Consider the following 15,124-nt stretch of genomic DNA (forward strand, 5'->3'; position numbering starts at 1 on the left):
CTTGCACCCAGATTCCCCTTTAAACCAGTTCTCACTGTTGGCGGCCAGTGGCCGTCTAGGGGGATGGCAACGCCCACTCTGCCGACTGCCAAGCCAGGAGTCCAGCACGTGTGAGTGTGGTGGGTGCTGTCTGTCCTCTGGGCCAAGGAGCACCGACGGCCAGCTGGGAGCCTCTTGCTTCACTCCAGGTCGGCCTGGAGACCACAGCTCCTCCCCCTATCACGCATGTGGCTGTGGGCCACAGAGAACCCTGAACTCTGAATGACTTCTCCCAAATGCACACACTGGGCTGAGCTTGCTCTCAATTACGCCTGCCCCAGCGCCTGCAAACTGGCGGTTAACCTGAGGGAGTGTACAGTGTGGAAGCCCAAGGCCTCCCAATGACAACTGTGACAGCCCTGCTCTGGCTGCTTCTCTGGCCTGTCCTGCAGCCCAGGGTCTGCCAAAGGAGAGCTGTGGGCCACTTGGCATCAGAAGGGTTCCCTTTGAAATCTGACCTCTCACCACCACTCCCTTCATAGAAAATGCTCTGGTGGGGGCTGTGACATGAGAGCCCCACTGGCAAGTCCCCGAGAAGACGGCCGTAGTCACTGTGGGTCACCAAGATGGCCTTGTCTCAGACTCCTTGGGTCTCTTCTGATCCTGGGGCTGGGCTGCCCCCAGAGCAGGCCCCGACCTCCCCCGGGGTCCTGCAGGGAGCTCACGGGAGGCTACGAGAGGGAAAAACCAGAGCTGCTTTTGGGGCTCCTGCAAGGGTATGTGGCGTGTGTGCAGGAGGGACGGAGCGGCCGTGCCTTGGATAGAAAGCTACTAGGGCTAAATACGGTTTTCTTCAGGGCTGGGGACAGAAAGGAGGAGGGGCAGTCACCTACTCCTTATCTGGACTACTGCTTGGCAGACTAGCAAGACCCACACAGGGAGGGGGCGGGAAACCCGCTGGAGCCCAGGGAAGAAGCTTGCCAGGACCGTCAGCTGGCACCCGGAGGGCAGGCAGCGCCAGTCCATACCCCATTCCCGTTCCCCACCTGTCTCTACCCTTTTCTCCCTTTTCCCTGGCTCAGCCATACCCTCTCTCCCTGGGCGCCAGCCTCCCCTCCCACCCTGGGGGGCGGGGCTTGGCTGCACCCACGTGTGGCGGAGTTAAATGCTCCAGCCTGCACCCAGCCGGCTCAGGCAGAGAAGCGGCACCATGGCTGGCAAGAAAGTCTGCATTGTAGGCTCCGGCAATTGGTGAGCAGCTCTGTCAGGGAAACGGGCAGGGCCGGCCTTCCCCCAAGGCCACAGGGGCCAGGCCAGGGAGAGAGAGGCTGGGTGGGCAGGAGGCGAGCAAGTGCGTAGGAAACGCTCTCAGGCCCCGGGCCGACCCCTGCTGTGATCTGTGCCTGCATGCACGGGACAGACCTGGCTGCGCTACACCGGTTGGGCAGCTGCACCTGCCCGCTGCAGCTGCAAGAAGGGGTCTCCAGGGCCCTTCTCCTGCCTAAAAAGCTGTTCAGGTTTAGGGCCTGCGAGATCAGCAGGCTGGCCCCCTCCTGCAGCCAAGACTGGAGGCCCTTTCCACTGCCAGGTCACTGGGGACATACTTGCCACGGGAATGGGGGGTGACAAGGAAGCTGGGAAGCAATGGGCTGGGTGGGCTGCTGTGAGGCCCTGAGGTGGGGCGACACCTCAGCCCCCACTGTTGTGCCCCCACATCCCTCCCCCCGCCCCGCCACCGCTGCCTGCTGCCACTCCTCCACTTTGCTGTACTCTTCCTGCCAGGGGCTCAGCCATTGCCAAGATCGTGGGTGGCAATGCGGCCCAGCTGGCACAGTTCGACCCGCGAGTGACCATGTGGGTGTTTGAGGAAGACATCGGTGGCAAAAAGCTGACAGAGATCATCAACACGCAGCACGAGAATGTCAAATACCTCCCAGGGCACAAGCTGCCCCCGAACGTGGTAAGCCCCACACCCTGCGAGAGGGAGGGACCCTTCTCACCCAGGGCCCCTGACTGGTGCCAGCTGTACTTGGGAAGCACCTTAGGAGGGCTGCTCTGGGCACAGCCCCCCACAACGGAGTCTGTTTCCCCAGCAACTGAGGCCTGGCTCTCAGGCTCTCAGACTTGGGGTCCTGGACATTGCCTGCCCCAGGCTCTAACCCTGTTACTCATTCACCCGGTTATTAACAGCCTGGGAAGCTGCTCCTTGGACTTGTGGTCGTTGGTCAAATCCATGTGGCTCTCTCCTCCCTTGCGAAAAGGGGGAGTCCCCCTTCCCAGAAGAGGGCCCTGAAGAACAGAGTGATGAAATCTCACTTGGCCTCTTCCTCCTGCCAAGTTCAGGCTGTCTTTGGCCTCTCTCGCTGACCCATGGCCAAGGGCAAGGAAGGTGCTCGGAGGAGGTTACCAGGAATCCTCAGGACCCCAGGGCAGCTAAAAGAGAAGTGACAGCTGGGGGCAGGGGACACAATCTCTCTCCTATGCCTCCAAGTTCATTCCTTCCAGATTCAGCCCCAAACCATCCTCCCTTCTCCCCTGCCGGCCTTTCTCATTGGCTCCTCGATGTCCTGTTTGGGGTCCCCCTGGGGGGACTAGGAGAGGTTCACCAGGCCCCTGAGCACCTGGCTCACCCCACAGGTGGCCGTCCCAGATGTGGTCAAGGCTGCAGCTGATGCCGATATCCTGATCTTCGTGGTGCCCCATCAGTTCATCGGCAAGATCTGTGACCAGATCAAGGGCCACTTGAAGGCCAACGCCATCGGCATTTCTCTGATCAAGGTGCCAGGGATGCCTCTCTGTGGTTGGGGGAGGGTGTGGCTGTTGTGGGGGCTCAAGGTGAGTGAAGCCAGGAGAGGAGTGGCTGGCGGAAGTGGGCCAAATGTTGCCTGGACAGAGGAGGACCTGGGCCTTGGGGAGGTGCAGGGAAGCGGTCAGGACTGGGGCTGCTGCGGGAGGTGGGGCTTGCTTGGGAAGTGGATGTGGGATTGGTTTGGGGCAGGTAATGTGGGGGAATTCTGGAGGCAGAATGGGAGTAAAGGGGTGGGGAGAGATGAGGGGGCCTGATCTGGGTGGGCATTGGGTTTGGGCAGCTGGGAGGGGCTGTAGAGGGGAGCGTTGGCTGAGGGGGCGTGGAAGGGTTCCTTTTGCACAGTCCAATCCTTTCTCATAGCCAGCTGGGTTGGAACGGGGCAGACGTGCGAGGGCCACTGGTGGGAGCGATAGGGCTTCCGGCTGGGAAGCCCTCGGTTGGGCATAAAGGGGACCTGGCCTGAGCTCCATCCTGTACTCAGGGGGTGGACGAGGGCCCCAAAGGGCTGAAACTCATCTCTGAAGTGATTGGGGAGCATCTGGGCATCCCGATGAGCGTGCTGATGGGTGCCAACATCGCCAGCGAGGTGGCTGATGAGAAGTTCTGTGAGACCACCATTGGTGAGAGCTTCCACCCACACACACCACGCGGCTCACTTCCGCTCCCCACCCTTCCCTCCAGCCCTGCTTAGCCCTGAGGTAGGACAAGGAGGACCCAAATGTAAGAGGTGAGGCAGGGTTGGGACACTGGGGAAGGGGCTGCAGGTCCTGTTGGGGGCAGGTGTAGGAGGAAAGAGTCCCCACCACCCCAACCCGTCTCCAGTCCTGCCCTCTCCCGACCTTAGGCTGCAAGGACCAGGCCCAGGGACAGCTCCTCAAAGAACTGATGCAGACGCCCAATTTCCGGATCACGGTGGTGGAGGAGGTGGACACAGTGGAGATCTGTGGGGCTTTAAAGGTGAGAGGGGGCCCAGGGGCAGCCCTAGGGTGGGGAGAGGGACCCAGGACAGACCTGGCTGAGCTCTACAAAGTTGCTGCAGCTCCAAGCTCCGGCTCTTTCCCCACTACGCACTACAGAAGCAAAGCCAGGGCCACTCAGACTGTCAGAGACTAGAGCCCCCTCTTTCTTCCCCTCCTAGAACCCCCTGAGGCATAGCCCCATCTCTGGAACTGCACAGGGTGGTCCCAGAGGGGGAAGAGGAGACACCCAGGTTAATGACCAGGTGCAAGTGCAAGACCCCCCACTCCCAGGCAGAATTCTGCATCCCGACCCCTGTGGACATGAGGGCTACACGATAGAATGGTCATGGGTGAGAGGAACAGCCGGAGGAGAGTGGCTTTCAAAGACTCCTTGGGGGGTGGATCTGGGGCCAGGGCTTAGAATGCAGGTGTAGCCAGTGGGAACATGGGGGGCATGAAAGCATTTCAGGGCCTGCACACGGTACCCCACTTATTCAGTGAGGTGGGGAGCACTAGGCAGGGCTGAGGGCTCCCTTCTCACTCAAGTCCCTGACTCCCCCCGAAAGAACATAGTGGCTGTCGGGGCCGGCTTCTGTGATGGGCTGGGCTTCGGAGACAACACCAAGGCGGCGGTGATCCGGTTGGGGCTCATGGAGATGATCGCCTTCGCCAAGCTCTTCTGCAGTGGCCCCGTGTCACCCGCCACCTTCTTGGAGAGCTGTGGCGTTGCTGACCTCATCACTACTTGCTACGGGGGCCGGAACCGCAAAGTGGCCGAGGCCTTTGCCCGCACCGGAAAGGTGGGTCTGGGGTGACCCGTGGTGGTGGTGGTGGTGGGGAATCAAGGCAGAGACACTCGCGAGAGGGTGGCTCCGGAACATCTCAACAAGGCGTGAGGCTGTTGGAAACATTCCCAGCCCCAGCTGCCCCCCCCACCTCCCGGGCACGGCTCCTCCCCCACGTCTACTCACTCATCCCATTCCCTTCCAGTCCATCGAGCAGCTGGAGAAAGAGATGCTGAATGGGCAGAAGCTGCAGGGGCCCCAGACAGCCCGGGAGCTGCACAGCATCCTCCAGCACAAGGGCCTGGTGGACAAGTGAGTGAGGGCCAGGCCAGGGCCACCTCCCCGCCCTTCATTCCTGCGCCCTGCGCCTGCCCGACCCTCCGTGGAGTGGGCAAGCGTGACCTTGCGTTTCCAGATAGAGACCGGAGCTTGCAGTCAGCTCACGGGCCTGCCGCTCCTTCCAGTCTAGTGCTCTTTACACTGCATTGCTCTGACCCCTCTGGGTAGCCTCCCCTTTGTCTTTCCCCTCCTTGTCCTCTTGCTCTGGGGGCTGCAGTTCTGGGGGGGGGGCGGGAGGGATAAGCTCAATGGGACTGCGTCACCTTGTCCATCTCCCCTGTGCCTTGAATCCTATCCTGGGGTCTGAGAAGGGCTGGCTCTACTCTAGGGTGCTTAGCACAAAGACAGCGGGGGGTGGGGGTGGAGGTGGGACTGGGCTGATCAGGTCAGAGTTGAGGTGGCTCAAGAGAGAATCCCAGAAAAAGACAGCACGAGATGCGGCTGCTCTGGGTTAAGGCTCCTGGTAAAGGGAGCAGCCGGCCAAGAGGGCCTTATGTAGTACCTAATTCTTTTTTTTTTTTTTTTTTGACAGGCAGAGTTAGACAGTGAGAGAGAGAGACAGAGAGAAAGGTCTTCCTTCCATTGGTTCACCCCACAAATGGCCGCTACAGCCAGCGTGCTGTGCTGATCTGAAGCCAGGAGCCAGGTGTTTCCTCCTGGTCTCCCATGCGGGTGCAGGGGCTCAAGCACCTGGGCCATCCTCCACTGCCCTCCTGGGCCACAGCAGAGAGCTGGACTGGAAGAGGAGCAACCTGTACTAGAACCCGGCACCCATATGGGATGCCGGCGCTGCAGGCAGCGGACTAACCAAGTGAGCCAAGGCGCCGGCCCCATGTAGTACCTAATTCTGTTTTGTCACATTGGCCCCATTTTATAGTTGATGGCATTGAGGCTCAGTGGGTGGCCCAACTGGAAAAAACCTTGAAGGCCAAGGTCAACCTGATAGGGGGCAGGGCAGTTAGCAACCTGACCCTAAAAACCAGGGCTAGGGAGAGCTCTGATTCTCAACAGGTGGGAATTGGGGCCCTGAGTCTGAGCTCCCAGGTGGGAGGGCAAGCGTGTTGGGCCCCTGGAAAAGGAGGCTAAGCGGGGCCTTTCCCTCCCCACTCCAGGTTCCCCTTGTTCATGGCTGTGTACAAGGTGTGCTATGAGGGCCAGCCAGTGGGAGAATTCATCCGCTGCCTGCAGAACCATCCAGAACACATGTGAGCTGGACCAGCCTCGAGGTCAGGCAGCTGCTTTACTCCAACAGAGATAATAAGCCTGGAGGTTGCATGGACTGGGTGGACCCCTCAGGGAGCAGAGTCCCCCCCCCCCCCCATAAGCTCCTCACTGGAGGACAGGAGGCGGGGGGTGGGGGCAGCGACGTGCAGCCTGCAGCCTCTTGCCACCACATCTTGCCCGAAGTGGAGCTGCTCTGCCCCTCTCCCGATGGGAGCCTTTCTCCCACTTCGTGCTTTTGGGGCTGTGGCCTATGGGCTGCCAGTTGCTGCCTCACGAAAGACCAGTGAAGTGGCCAAAGAAGTACCTTAGCCATCCGAGGGATGTGGCAAAGGGCAGCCAGGGACGGAGTCTGGGCTTTGGAGCTGCCCGCGGCCCCAGGGGCCCCTTGGCTGCCCTCTCTGCCAGGCCCCACACTGTATATCAATGGATCTCAGTGTTTGTTCACAAAATACAAAGATCTCAAACAACGCCCTTCTAGCTTCTCCTAGCAACATCTGCGTCCTCAGAAACCTCTGGTCTTCCCTCCCTACCCCCAAAGCTGTCCTGGCCCCAGAGTTCCTGCCACGCTGGCTGGCTCTGACCCTGGGGCTTGCCATTCCCCCACCCCCACCCCGCCCCGGGGACTTCCTGGTCCCTGGTTCTTTGCCAGCTGCTCAACACCCTGAATGACCTTTCGAAGCCTTCCAGCACCCTCCCTACCAGCACCCTCTTTGGTGAGCGGGGACTTAAAGTGCTGACGGAGCTACACCATTTCATAGCAGGATCAAATCGCTGTGACCTTTGTGTGTGCCCCGCCCCCACGCCTCGGGCTCTGGCTGGGGGAGGAGTCTGCTGGGCTTCTCCTGCTGTTTATCTCCCCAGAGGGACACCCCACACCCAACCTGTCTCCTCCTCCCCCCCAGCCCTGTCCTCTCAGGTGCCCCAGAGCTGCTCTGCTGCACCCCGGCGCCTGGAGGAGGGCGTGTGTCTGTGGGTGGGGTGGGGTGGGGGGAGGTCCAGAGGCTGAGCAGGCTCCCACGTGGGTTCGGTCCTGATATTCCAAGACCAGTTCTCCTTTGGGGAAGGAGGCCCGCCTCAGGGATTCCACCACCTTAGCAGCTTGGAAGAAGACGGAAGAGGAAGAAAATTAAAACCACCCCACTGCTGAGGTCTGGGTAGAGCAAGGGCGAGGGAGGCAGAGGAGCGACCTGCCACTTGGCCTTGCTCCAGGTGGGGAATGTCACAGGTCAGCAGCCTAGGCCCGCAGCTATAAATAGCGCCGCATGGCCTGAGGCTCCTTCTCTACCCCGCAGGGGTCTCAGCTTGCACCCCAGGCGTGGCCAGGAGCGGGGGCGGGGTGGGGTCAGAGTGGGGACCCCAGAGGCAGCTGTAAACGTTTGCCTCCTTTCATTCACTCCACGGTTAATTGTGAACCCGGCCCCATTCCTATCAGGCCTACCTGTCTACCCAGTAAAGAATGAAGCTGCTTTTCCAGGAACTGGACTTGCCGGGGGGGGGGGGGGGGGGAGCGGGGGGGGGCGGGTGGCTCCTGGCACGGGGCGCAGTGTGTGCCCGTGGGGGTATCACTGCATGCATGTTGTCACTCTCACGGTAGGAAAAGTGAAAAAAGGAGTCCCTGCTCCGGAATCGCAGCCGCTCCCGGCCCCGGAGCAGCTGTACCAATAGTACCCTCCACCTCTGCGCCGTTCAGAAAGCGGGCACCCAGCCCGGGACCCGAGATCACGGCCCAACCTGCCGCATCCTCGGCCGTCTAGGCTTTGCGGTGCCAGCCGGGGCCCTACCTGAGCTCCGCCCTCGGGAGAGGGCCGCTCCAGGCTCTAGGGGGCGCGCGCTCCCGGCTCTGGGCCCGATAGAATCTACCTAGCGACCCGAGACGTCACCAGACCTTGGGCTGGGGATTGGCTGGCTCTCACTAAGCATGCTAACTAGAATCACCACCAGAGAGCCTCTCGCGATGGAGCAGAACCACAATCCCCAGGATTCAACGGGTCCCTCCAACAGGAAGACTGGGTTGAGGCTGCGTCGTAAGAGTGACTGACAAGGAAGTCGGAAGTTCGGAGGCGAGCCGGCGGGCTCCCGCCCCTAGTGGGCGGAGTCTTGGCCTGCGGGGCGCACGTTCTTGTCTCTCACGTCGGGAGCCGAATCCTAGAGGCCACGCCGGGCGGGTGGGCGGGAGAAAGGGTCGCCTTTCGCACCAATAGCTGCGGCGTTCCGGGGGCTCCCGGTCCTTCCTTGTCTGGGTCCGTGTGCTGAGTTCCGGCGCGCTCGGAAGTGGCGGCGGGGCGCGAGGAAGCCGTCGCTCGCAGGTACGCCGTCGCGAGGGCCGAGCGCGCTTGGGCCGGTGGGGCGGGCTTGGAGGCTGGCTTCCCGGCCACCCTTCCTGCCTGTGTCGTCGGGCTCCACCTGTCCGCTGCTTCCCACTCTAGCTCCCTCCGCGCCTCTGCGGGTGTCCGCACCGCTCGCCCTTCTAAAGCCGCCCCAGCCTGTCCGCGAGCTCCCGGGTGCCTCCGCCCCCTCCGCCGCCGCGGGCCGCCTAGCGGTCCCGGCCGCCCACAAGTCTTCTGCTCACCTCAAAAGCTGCCCTTGTTTCCAAGGTTGATCCTACTAGGATCCTAATTCCATCTTTTCCTGGAAAAGTGCTAGACGCGGATGAACTTCTGAGGGGTCGTAGACCCACTGGATCTGTGCTGATTGGGCTCTGCCGGCGCACTAAATTGTCTTCCCACCCTGGGCTTGTCCCTGGCATCGGCACCGCCCGCCGATCCCATCTGACCAGTCTCTACAACACCGAACTTTGCACACCGCCGTCAGCGCCGTAACTGAATACAACAGTGATCTTTTCAGTCAGGAAGCGGGTGTAGCTAAATGAAAAGCGCCCCCTCCCCCGCCCCACCCCGGATGTTTCTGGAATTGCCTACCTGCCGCCTTTCCCTAATTGTTTCTTCAGACTTGCTCCCTTGGCCTCTCTGACCGGTCTTGTCCTCTGTGTTGAAGCCGAACCTCTCTCCCAGCGGCTTGTCCAGATTTGGGCTTCCATCTGCCCGATGGACAGCAGCTGGCATTGAGCATCTTGAACAAGTTCTGAACCGGGCTGGTGGCCTCTACCGACACGGTCGTCACCCCACCCCGCGCACTGACACATTCCACTTCTCTTCTTGCCTGCTTCTTTTAACAGTATCCTAATCCAGTTTCCTGACTCTGAGGTGCCTATTTTTTGTTGGGAGTTTTTAATTTGAGAGAGTGAGCGAGCCAGCATGCTGCTACCTCCAGATCAGTCCCCGAGGGCCCGGCTGCGGCCAGGAGCCAGGGTTAACTCAGTGCGAGTCTTCCACGTGGGAGGCAGGAACCCCATAGGTTTGAGTTAGCACTGCTGGCTCCGGGTCTGTGTTGTTAGGAAGCTGGAATGAGGAGCTGGAGGCGGGTATTGAACCCAAGTACTGCAAAGGGGGATGCAGGCATTTTAATTGCTAGATCAGAAGTGTCAGCTTTGCCCATTCCTAATCCATTCAGTTGATTAATCTTGTTTTAACTTCCACCACAGTGTATACGTGTGTTGTTTCCAGTACCCCTTATCAGGATGCGTGAAGAGTCCTTGCTAATTTGAAAATAGAAACCTCGGGATGGGTTAGACAGGAGAAGAGTGAGGTTCTTGGTCCCACTGTTGGCTCTGTCAGCTGCACCGTCCGGTTTCTTTGTTGCCTGGTGAATGTTCCAGCCCCTCCGAGAGGTGGTCCTGTAACTGGGTAGCAGTTAGCCAGGGGAAGGGGGATGAGAGGAGAAAGAGTAAATGAGGGGAGGTCGCAGGCTGCAGGTTTGCCACAGTTGTGTCTTCTCTAGGCTTGCCTTCTTCACTGTCTCACACAACCTGGGCTCGTCCACACCTCGGGGCACCTGAATACAGCCCGTTCTCATCACTGGGTTTTCTTCATCTGACCTTGTGTGAGGTCGCTTTCCATGGCAGGAATATGATTCAAAGAAACTGTGCCTCAGCTCAGCGTGGAGTCTACGCTGTCCCCACCCTCACAAAGCGGTGCTCAGCTCTTGGGGTTCTCTCTTGAGAAGCTTATCTCTCCCCTACCTGCGACCCCCTAAAGGGGGTAGTTCTGAGCTGCTTCCAAATTTTTTACTTCTAAGAAACTCATTCTCACTAACGTCAGTCAGGTTTTTAGGTTTCAATTCCCTCAATAGACAGGAACCTAGGAACACATTCCCTAACTCAGAATATCTAGGGAACAGTTAAATTAGAAGTAACTTACTCCATGCAATTCTGATGTAACGCTTAGCTGGGGACCCCATGTCTCTTTGTACCCTTGGGATAGGGTTTTTAGTGTTGAGTTTGGAACTTGGAATGAATGCTATAGAAGGTGAAGTATAATTGAAATAATAGAGAAGTGTCATGGGTACTGTTTTTGTGTTGTGGCTTGAACCTACTTTAAGGCTAACTTGGAAACCTAACCCCTGTGAATAAGATTGTTCTGATGGGAGGACAAATTGAGATTTGACTGAAAGGCTCTTATTTGTTCCTTTTAGAATAATGGACTGCAAATGGTTTTTTTTTAATTTTATTTTTTTAAAGATTTATGTATTTGAAAGGCAGAGCTACAGAGAGGCAGAGGCAGAGAGAGAAATCTTCTGTCCTCTGGTTCACTCTCCAAATGGCCGCAACAGCTGGAGTTGGGCCGATCTGAAGCTAAGAGCTAGGGGGTTCTTCTGGGTCTCCCACGTGGGTGCAGGGGCCCAAGGACTTGGGCCATCTTCCACTGCTTTCCCAGGCCACAGCAGAGAGCCGGATCAGAAGTGGAGCAGCCGAACTCGAACCGGCGCCCATATGGGATGCTGGCGCTGCAGGCGGTGGCTTTACCCACTGTGCCACAGTGCCAGCCCCTGCAAATGTTTTTAATCCCTGGCCATCACTACTAGTTCTCTATAAGGGGAAAAAACAGATGCATGCTTAAAGCAGTGTAGCAGTTAAGAACAGCCCTGGTGGCCTGTGCGTTGCATCTCTCCGCAGACCCGGCAGGCCAGGTGTCCTCGAGCTAATATCCCAGGTGCATGTGGGTGCAGCCTGGTGTCCGGGTCCTGTACACAGGTTTCATCTCTGTCTGAATTTGTGTAGTTCCCAGACTCTGTCTTCTGGGGCCCTTTTACAAGACTGTCCTCAGGCAGGGGCCGTCATGTGGGAGTGCAGACAGACCGCCAGGGTGCAGGAGTTGGGGGATGGCCTCAAACAGGGGGCTGGGCGGGGCTGGGCAGCGAAGGCCTCTTCCTCAGTACTAAACCCGGTGTGTGTGTGCAGGGGCCGACATGCCGAGCGCCAAGCAGCTGGCTGACATTGGCTACAAGACCTTCTCCGTCTCCATGATGCTGCTCACTGTGTACGGGGGCTACCTCTGCAGCGTCCGGGCCTACCACTACCTGCAGCTGCGCAGCCTGCGGCGCCGGGCTGCGGAAGAACAGAAGCCCTCGGGAGCCCTGTAGAGCTGCGGGCCCGTCTCCCGAGCAGGCAGGCCTGAGGTGTGCTGTGGGAAGACCTCCCTTGCAGGCATCGCCAGATCGAGAGACCCATGGCCTGCTTGGTTTTCCACTCGGGCTAGAAGGAGGAGCTGTGCTTTCTTTGGAACTGCTCGCTTGTGCCGGTTTCACCAGGCCTGTGGGAGCTGTGAGGGTGAAGTACACTTGCAGACATTAAATGGTTGGTCGTGGTTGTGTCTTTTTTTTTTTTTCTTTTAAAGCAATTAGAGAGAGGGAGACCGTCCATATGCTGGTTCACTCCCCAAGTAGCCACAATGGATGAGGCTGGACCAAGCCAAAGCTGGGAACCTGGAAATCCCATTCAGGTCTTACATGGGTGGCAGGGCCAAGCACTTGGGCCATCCTCTGCTGCCTTCCCAGGCACATTGACAGGGAGCTGGGTCGGAAGTGGAGCAGCCAAGTCTCAAACTGGTGCTCTCACACGGGATGCTGGCAGTGCTGGCAGCGCTTGACTGCAGTGCGGGCCCCTGTCTTGGCGCCGTTCTGCCAGTTTCTAGTCACAAACCAGGGTAGCCTCTGTTGAGCTTTTAAGTGCCCACGAAGTTGAGATGGATACACCAGGAGGGACATCAGCGCCTCTTGATCTCAGAGAAGAGACTGCCCAGCGTTTGTCTAAATCCCCCGAGAAGGAAAAACTGCAAAGCTCTTCTTCCGGCAGTGACTGTGCCTGGCCCAGTTGCTGTGGCTAGAGAGTGGGGTCCTCTGCTGGGGGCGGGGGGCCACACAGACACTTGTCAAGGAAGGCAGAAGCCTTGTTGGACAGCCCTGAGGAAGCTGTAGGAAGTGGAGGGGCAGTTCCTGAAAGGGAGGGCTCTAGGGCAGTGTGTATGGTAAAGTAGTTCACCCCCTTAAGCCCACTGGGGGTGGTCTTAGCATAAGGGTTGATATCTCACTGTGCTACCACACAGGGAATCCGCCTGTAGGTCTTACTGCAGGTATATGCAGAGAATTTGAAAGAACACACAGTGTGTTCCATAAAACCTCACTATAGTGGCCGGCGTTGTAGCATAGCAGTTAACACCACCGTCTGTGACACCAGCATTCCAAATGGGCGCCGCCTCATGTCCCGGCTGCTCTGCTTCCAATCCAGCTCCCTGCTAATGGCCTGGGAAAAGCAACGGAAGATGGCCCAAGTGTTTGAGCCCCTGCCACCAGCACTCCTGGCTCCCGGCTTCAGTCTGGCCCAGCGCTTGGCCGTTGCTGCCGTCTGGGTCGGGAACCAGTGGTTGGAAGATCTCTGTAACTCTGACTTTGCAAATAAATATTTGGAAAAAAAGAAAAATTTACTATAAACAGAGATGCTCTTGCCACCCACCATTCCACTTGGGGCTGTAAAGCCGCTTGGTTCATATTCTTGGTGATTTTTCACAATGGCGGCTCCCTTGAATCCCTGTTCTCTCCCAGGCACTCCTGTGCGTGTTCGGAAACCTGTTCCATGATTAGAAAGACCAACTTCCCCATATCCTTGACCCCTCTACTCCCTCTCCTGTTGTTGACTGAGAATACTGCCACCTCTCCTTTCTCACTTGCTGTAGGGCAGGGTCACCGTTCTCCCACATCCCCAGTTCCACCTTCCAATAGTGACTCCACTATTCAGTAATAGAGTGATTTTGTAGGAAGTACAAGGATACTTCAGAAATTTCATGCAAAAATGCACTTAAAGGTGTCTTTGTATTCTTATGTGGAAAATGCCTGGGATGAAAAAGCTGTACATGAATTTCTAAACTTGTTAGTTTTTATTTGAAAAGTAGAGCTGGTTCACTCCCCCAAGGACATGCAACAGCACATCCAACTATTGCCAAAACTGGAAACTGGAATTCAATCCGGGTCTCCCATGTGGGCAGCAAGGGACCCAAGCACTTGAGCCATCGATGCTGCCTCCCAAGGGTGCACATTAGCAGGGAGCTGGAATGAGGAGCCCGAGCAGCCTGCACTCCCACAGGGTGGGCCAGCGTGGCAAGTGACCGCTCAGCGTGCTGGGCCCAGTGCAGACCTGAGATCCCAGAGCTCCTAACCCGGGTTGTAACTGCTGGGCCACACACCTACCTCAGGCTCATTTAATTCCATTTTCCAAAAACTAATCCCGTTTGTACTGTTTCAGAACTTTGAGACTTCAGCTCTTCTGATTCCCAGTGTCTTCTCCCAGTGGTTCAGTTCCCTCTGCGTCAGCTGCTTCTTTGTCCCGCCTCTGTCCGTAGCTGATACCCTGAAACTGCGGGCTCTGCCTTCAGCTTTAGCCTGATCAACTCCATACCTTGGTGTGTGTGTGTGTGTGTAAGATGTATTTATGGCCGGTGCTGTGGCTCACTAGGCTAATCCTCCGCCTGCGGCACCGGCACCCCAGGTTCTAATCCCGGTCAGGGCGCCAGATTCTGTCCTGGTTGCCCCTCTTCCAGGCCAGCTCTCTGCTGTGGCTCGGGAGTGCAGTGGAAGATGGCCCAGGTCCTTGGGCCCTGCACCCACATGGGAGACCAGGAGAAACATCTGGCTCCTGGCTTCGGATCAGTGCGGTGCGCCAGCCGCAGCGCGCCAGCTGCAGTGGCCATTGGGGGGTGACCCAATGGCAAAGGAAGACCTTTCTCTCTCTCTCTCTCACTGTCCACTCTGCCTGTCCAAAAAAAAAGATTAAAAAAAAGATGTATTTATTTGAACAGCAGAAGATAAAAATCTTCCACTTGCTGGCTCACTCCCCAATGGCTGCAACCGCCAGAGAGCTGGGCTGATCAGGAGCCAGGAGCTAGGAGCTGCTTCCAGGTCTCCCACACCAGTGCAGGGGCCCAAGCATTTAGCCATCCTCCACTCCTTTCTCAGACCATAGCAGAGAGCTGGATCAGGAATAGGAAGAGGAAAGCTGAGACACAAACTGGTGCCTGTGTGGGATGCCAGTGCCACAGGCCACAGCGCTGGCCCCCCACACCTTGTTCTTTAGTTTTTGTCTTTAGCTCTTTTGCATGCTTTGATCCAGCTTCCTGCTAATGCATCAGGCAGTGTAGCAGATGACAGCCCAAGTACTTGGGCTCCTGCTACCCACAGAGGAGACCTGGATCAAGTTTGGGGCTCTTGGCTTTAGGCTGGCCCAGCCCTGGCTGTTGGGGGTATTTGAAGAGTCAGCCAATAGATGAAAGATCAGCTGTTTCTGCCTCTCCCTCTCTGTCACACTACCTTTCAAGTAACTAAAAATAAGTAAACATTAAAAGGGGGGGAGCTGGCATATTGGATAAAGCTGCCACTGGCATCCTTTATGGGCACCAGTGCAAGTCCCGGCTGCTCCACCTCTGATCCAGCTCCCTGCTAATGAGCTTAGGAAAACAGCAGAGGATGGCCCAAGTGCTTAGGCCCCTATACTCTTGTGGAAAACCCAGAAGAAGCTCCTGGCTTTAGCTTGGCCCAGCCCTGGCTGCTGGGGCCATTTGGGGAGTGAATCAGTAGATGAAAGGCCTCTTTCCTTGCTCCCTCTGTAACTGCCTTTCAAAGAAATCTTAAACAGCTTGGGTTGG

The 15,124-nt window shown here is 57.7% G+C and overlaps 2 protein-coding genes across 4 annotated transcripts; both read left to right on the forward strand.

Annotated features, from left to right (window-relative positions):
• Positions 1–877: 877 nt before the first annotated feature.
• Positions 878–11,797, forward strand: GPD1 (glycerol-3-phosphate dehydrogenase 1). Of its 3 annotated transcripts, none has more exons than XM_051846267.2 (9): positions 927–1,230; positions 1,762–1,939; positions 2,617–2,757; positions 3,270–3,408; positions 3,633–3,745; positions 4,314–4,547; positions 4,738–4,844; positions 5,984–6,097; positions 11,392–11,797. In XM_051846267.2, the coding sequence occupies exons 1-8, from the start codon at positions 1,145–1,147 to the stop codon at positions 6,078–6,080; spliced, it is 1,095 nt and encodes a 364-aa protein (XP_051702227.1). In that variant the 5' UTR covers positions 927–1,144; the 3' UTR covers positions 6,081–6,097; positions 11,392–11,797. The 3 variants fall into 3 exon arrangements, with proteins under 3 accessions (XP_051702226.1, XP_051702227.1, XP_069908321.1); XM_070052220.1 differs by having other exon boundaries at positions 982–1,230; positions 5,984–6,102; XM_051846266.2 differs by lacking the exon at positions 11,392–11,797 and having other exon boundaries at positions 878–1,230; positions 5,984–6,562.
• On the forward strand, positions 11,400–11,797 carry COX14 (cytochrome c oxidase assembly factor COX14). The gene has a single exon (XM_008256440.2). It carries the CDS (start codon positions 11,400–11,402, stop codon positions 11,571–11,573), a length of 174 nt encoding a protein of 57 aa, XP_008254662.1. The 3' UTR covers positions 11,574–11,797.
• Positions 11,798–15,124: the final 3,327 nt, after the last annotated feature.

Source organism: Oryctolagus cuniculus, chromosome 11, assembly GCF_964237555.1.
Source record: "Oryctolagus cuniculus chromosome 11, mOryCun1.1, whole genome shotgun sequence".
NCBI classification, from domain to species: domain Eukaryota; kingdom Metazoa; phylum Chordata; class Mammalia; order Lagomorpha; family Leporidae; genus Oryctolagus; species Oryctolagus cuniculus.

What these genes read in the sequence shown, in the direction of transcription:
- GPD1 (XM_051846266.2), top strand. Translation starts at nt 1,145, where the DNA reads ATGCTCCAGCCTGCACCCAGCCGGCTCAGGCAGAGAAGCGGCACCATG. An exon ending in TCGGCATTTCTCTGATCAAG is followed by an intron (nt 2,758 to 3,269) that starts GTGCCAGGGATG and finishes TCCTGTACTCAG; the next exon opens with GGGGTGGACGAGGGCCCCAA. An exon ending in CACAAGGGCCTGGTGGACAA is followed by an intron (nt 4,845 to 5,983) that starts GTGAGTGAGGGC and finishes TCCCCACTCCAG; the next exon opens with GTTCCCCTTGTTCATGGCTG.
- COX14 (XM_008256440.2), top strand. Translation starts at nt 11,400, where the DNA reads ATGCCGAGCGCCAAGCAGCTGGCTGACATTGGCTACAAGACCTTCTCC.